This window comes from Chiloscyllium plagiosum, unplaced genomic scaffold (genome assembly GCF_037043375.1).
Source record: "Chiloscyllium plagiosum isolate Xiang-an unplaced genomic scaffold, Cpla_swu_hap1 HiC_scaffold_27, whole genome shotgun sequence".
NCBI classification, from domain to species: Eukaryota; Metazoa; Chordata; class Chondrichthyes; order Orectolobiformes; family Hemiscylliidae; genus Chiloscyllium; species Chiloscyllium plagiosum.
The window spans coordinates 16779187-16781430 of NW_028270165.1; the positions used below are offsets into that span (position 1 = coordinate 16779187).

Here is a 2244-nt window from a genome sequence, read left to right on the forward strand (position 1 = left end):
CTGTTTTTTCCAATGCATTTGAAGATTTGAAGACTGAAGTTTCAAATTCAGTAGTTGAAGGGCTTATGCCCGAAACAGCAACTCTCCTGCTCCTTGGATGCTGCCTGACCTGCTGTGTATTTCCAGCACCACACATTTTGACGGACTCTCCAGCATCTGCAGTCCTCATTTTCATGTCAATGACAGGCAGTCAATCAATCCATTGGGACTGTAATGATTTTTGACTATGATTCTGTGAGAAAGAGCAAAATTCTTTGGTTTCTGTTTCAGTACGCTTTCAGCATCAGTGGAGCTGGATGAGAGACGCTCCTGTGGCAGCGCATTGAATGTGCAGCCTGTCACAATTATGCAGCCTGGAAAGAGGAATTCACGGCAGGGAGGGTTTGTACACGCGTTTGTGTGCAGCTGAAGCTTTGGCCATGGAGAAACCAGAGGAATCTCGCCCCATGGAGAAACCGTGGAAGTGTGGTGACTGCGGGAAAGGCTTCAGTGTCCCATCTGCCCTGGAAATTCATCAGCGCAGTCACACCAGGGAGAGGCCGTTCTCCTGCCCAGAGTGTGGGAAGGGATTTATCCGCTCTTGCCACCTGCTGGACCACCGCCGAGTCCACACTGGGGAGAGACCATTCACCTGCCCCGACTGCGGGAACAGCTTCACCCACTCCTCCCACTTGCTGGCGCATCAGCGTGTCCACACCGGGGAGAGGCCCTTCCCCTGCTCTGACTGTGGGAAGGCCTTCAGCAAATCCTCTGACCTGCTGAAGCACCAACGGGTCCACACGGGGGAGAGGCCATTCAGTTGCCCCGAGTGCGGGAAGGCCTTTAGCGATTCCTCTGCCCTGCTGAGGCACCAGTGGGTCCACACAGGCAAGAAGCCGTTCCCCTGCCCTGAATGTGGGAAGGGCTTCAGCAGTTCCTCCTCCCTGCTGAGACACCAGCGGGTCCACACTGGGGAGAGGCCATTTGCCTGCCCGGAGTGTGGGAAGAATTTTCCCCAGCCCTCCCAACTGCTGACCCACCGGCGGGTCCATACCGGGGAGAAGCCATTCTCCTGCTCAGTGTGCGGGAAGGGTTTTGCGGTCTCCTCTAACCTCGTGGCCCACCAGCGGGTCCACACGGGGGAGAGGCCCTTCAGCTGTCGCGAGTGCAGGAAGGCTTTCAGCAATTCCTCCCACCTGCTGAGGCATCAGCGGGTCCACACCGGGGAGAAGCCGTTCTCCTGCCCAGAGTGCGAGAAACGCTTTAACCGGTCCTCCCACCTACTGACCCACCAGCGGGTCCACATGGGAGAGTGGCCATTCTACTGTCCTGAGTGCAGGAAGGGCTTCAGCAATTCTTCTGCTCTGCTGACCCACCAGCGGGTCCATAGAGGGGAGAAGCCATTCAGCTGCCGTGAGTGTGGCAAGAGGTTCACATTTTCCAGCAACTTGCGAAGACACCAGCGGGGGCACCAGTGCTCCCAACAATCGGATACTGCCAGTGACGCTACTGTGGATTAAACCTTGTGCCCCACTCTGACAATGGGTGCAGTGGGAAAGTTGGTGGGCTTTTAAAAAAAATTTCTGGACTGCACACTGCCTCACACCCCCAAGTGCAACTCTAAAGTGGCTCGGGGCGACATGGTGGCTCAGTGGTTAGCACAGCTGCCTCAGAGCCATGGATTCGGGTTTGAATCTACTGTTTGATTCTCCCGTGTCTGCATGGGTTTCCTCCGGGTGTTCTGCTTTTGCTCCCACAGTACAAAGATGTACAAGTTAGAGTGAGTTAGCCGAGCTAAATTGTCCATAGTGTTCAGGGATGTGTAAGTGTGGTGCAGTAGTCAGTGGTAAATGTAGACTGGTCAAAAGTGTGGTGCTGGAAAAGCATAGCAGGTCAGGCAGCATCTGAGGCGCAGGAGAATCGACGTTTTGGGCATAAGTCCTTCATCAGGATTCTCCTGGTCTTCGGATGCTGCCTGACCTGCTGTGCTTTTCCAGCACCACATTCTTGACTCTGATCTCCAGCATCTGCAATCCTCACCTTCTCCAAGTAAATGTAAAGTAATAGGGTTAAGAGAATAGGTCTGGGTGGGTAACTGTATGGAGGGTTGGTGTTGCCTTGTTGGTCCAAAAGGCCTGTTTACATTCTGTAGGGATTCTGTGATTCCATAAACTTTGCTTCCAGTGGGCGACATTACTCGGAGTCTGGGACTGCACGTTCCTAAGAATCTGCAGAAACCTAAGACCACAAGACCACTGGAGCAGA

The 2244-nt window shown here is 54.0% G+C and overlaps 1 protein-coding gene across 1 annotated transcript; it reads left to right on the plus strand.

Moving 5' to 3' along the window:
* The first annotated feature begins 419 nt into the window (after positions 1-419).
* Positions 420-1499, plus strand: LOC148143257 (uncharacterized). Its single transcript, XM_087975794.1, has one exon. The coding sequence runs from the start codon at positions 420-422 to the stop codon at positions 1497-1499; it is 1080 nt and encodes a 359-aa protein (XP_087831920.1).
* The last annotated feature ends 745 nt before the right edge of the window (positions 1500-2244 follow it).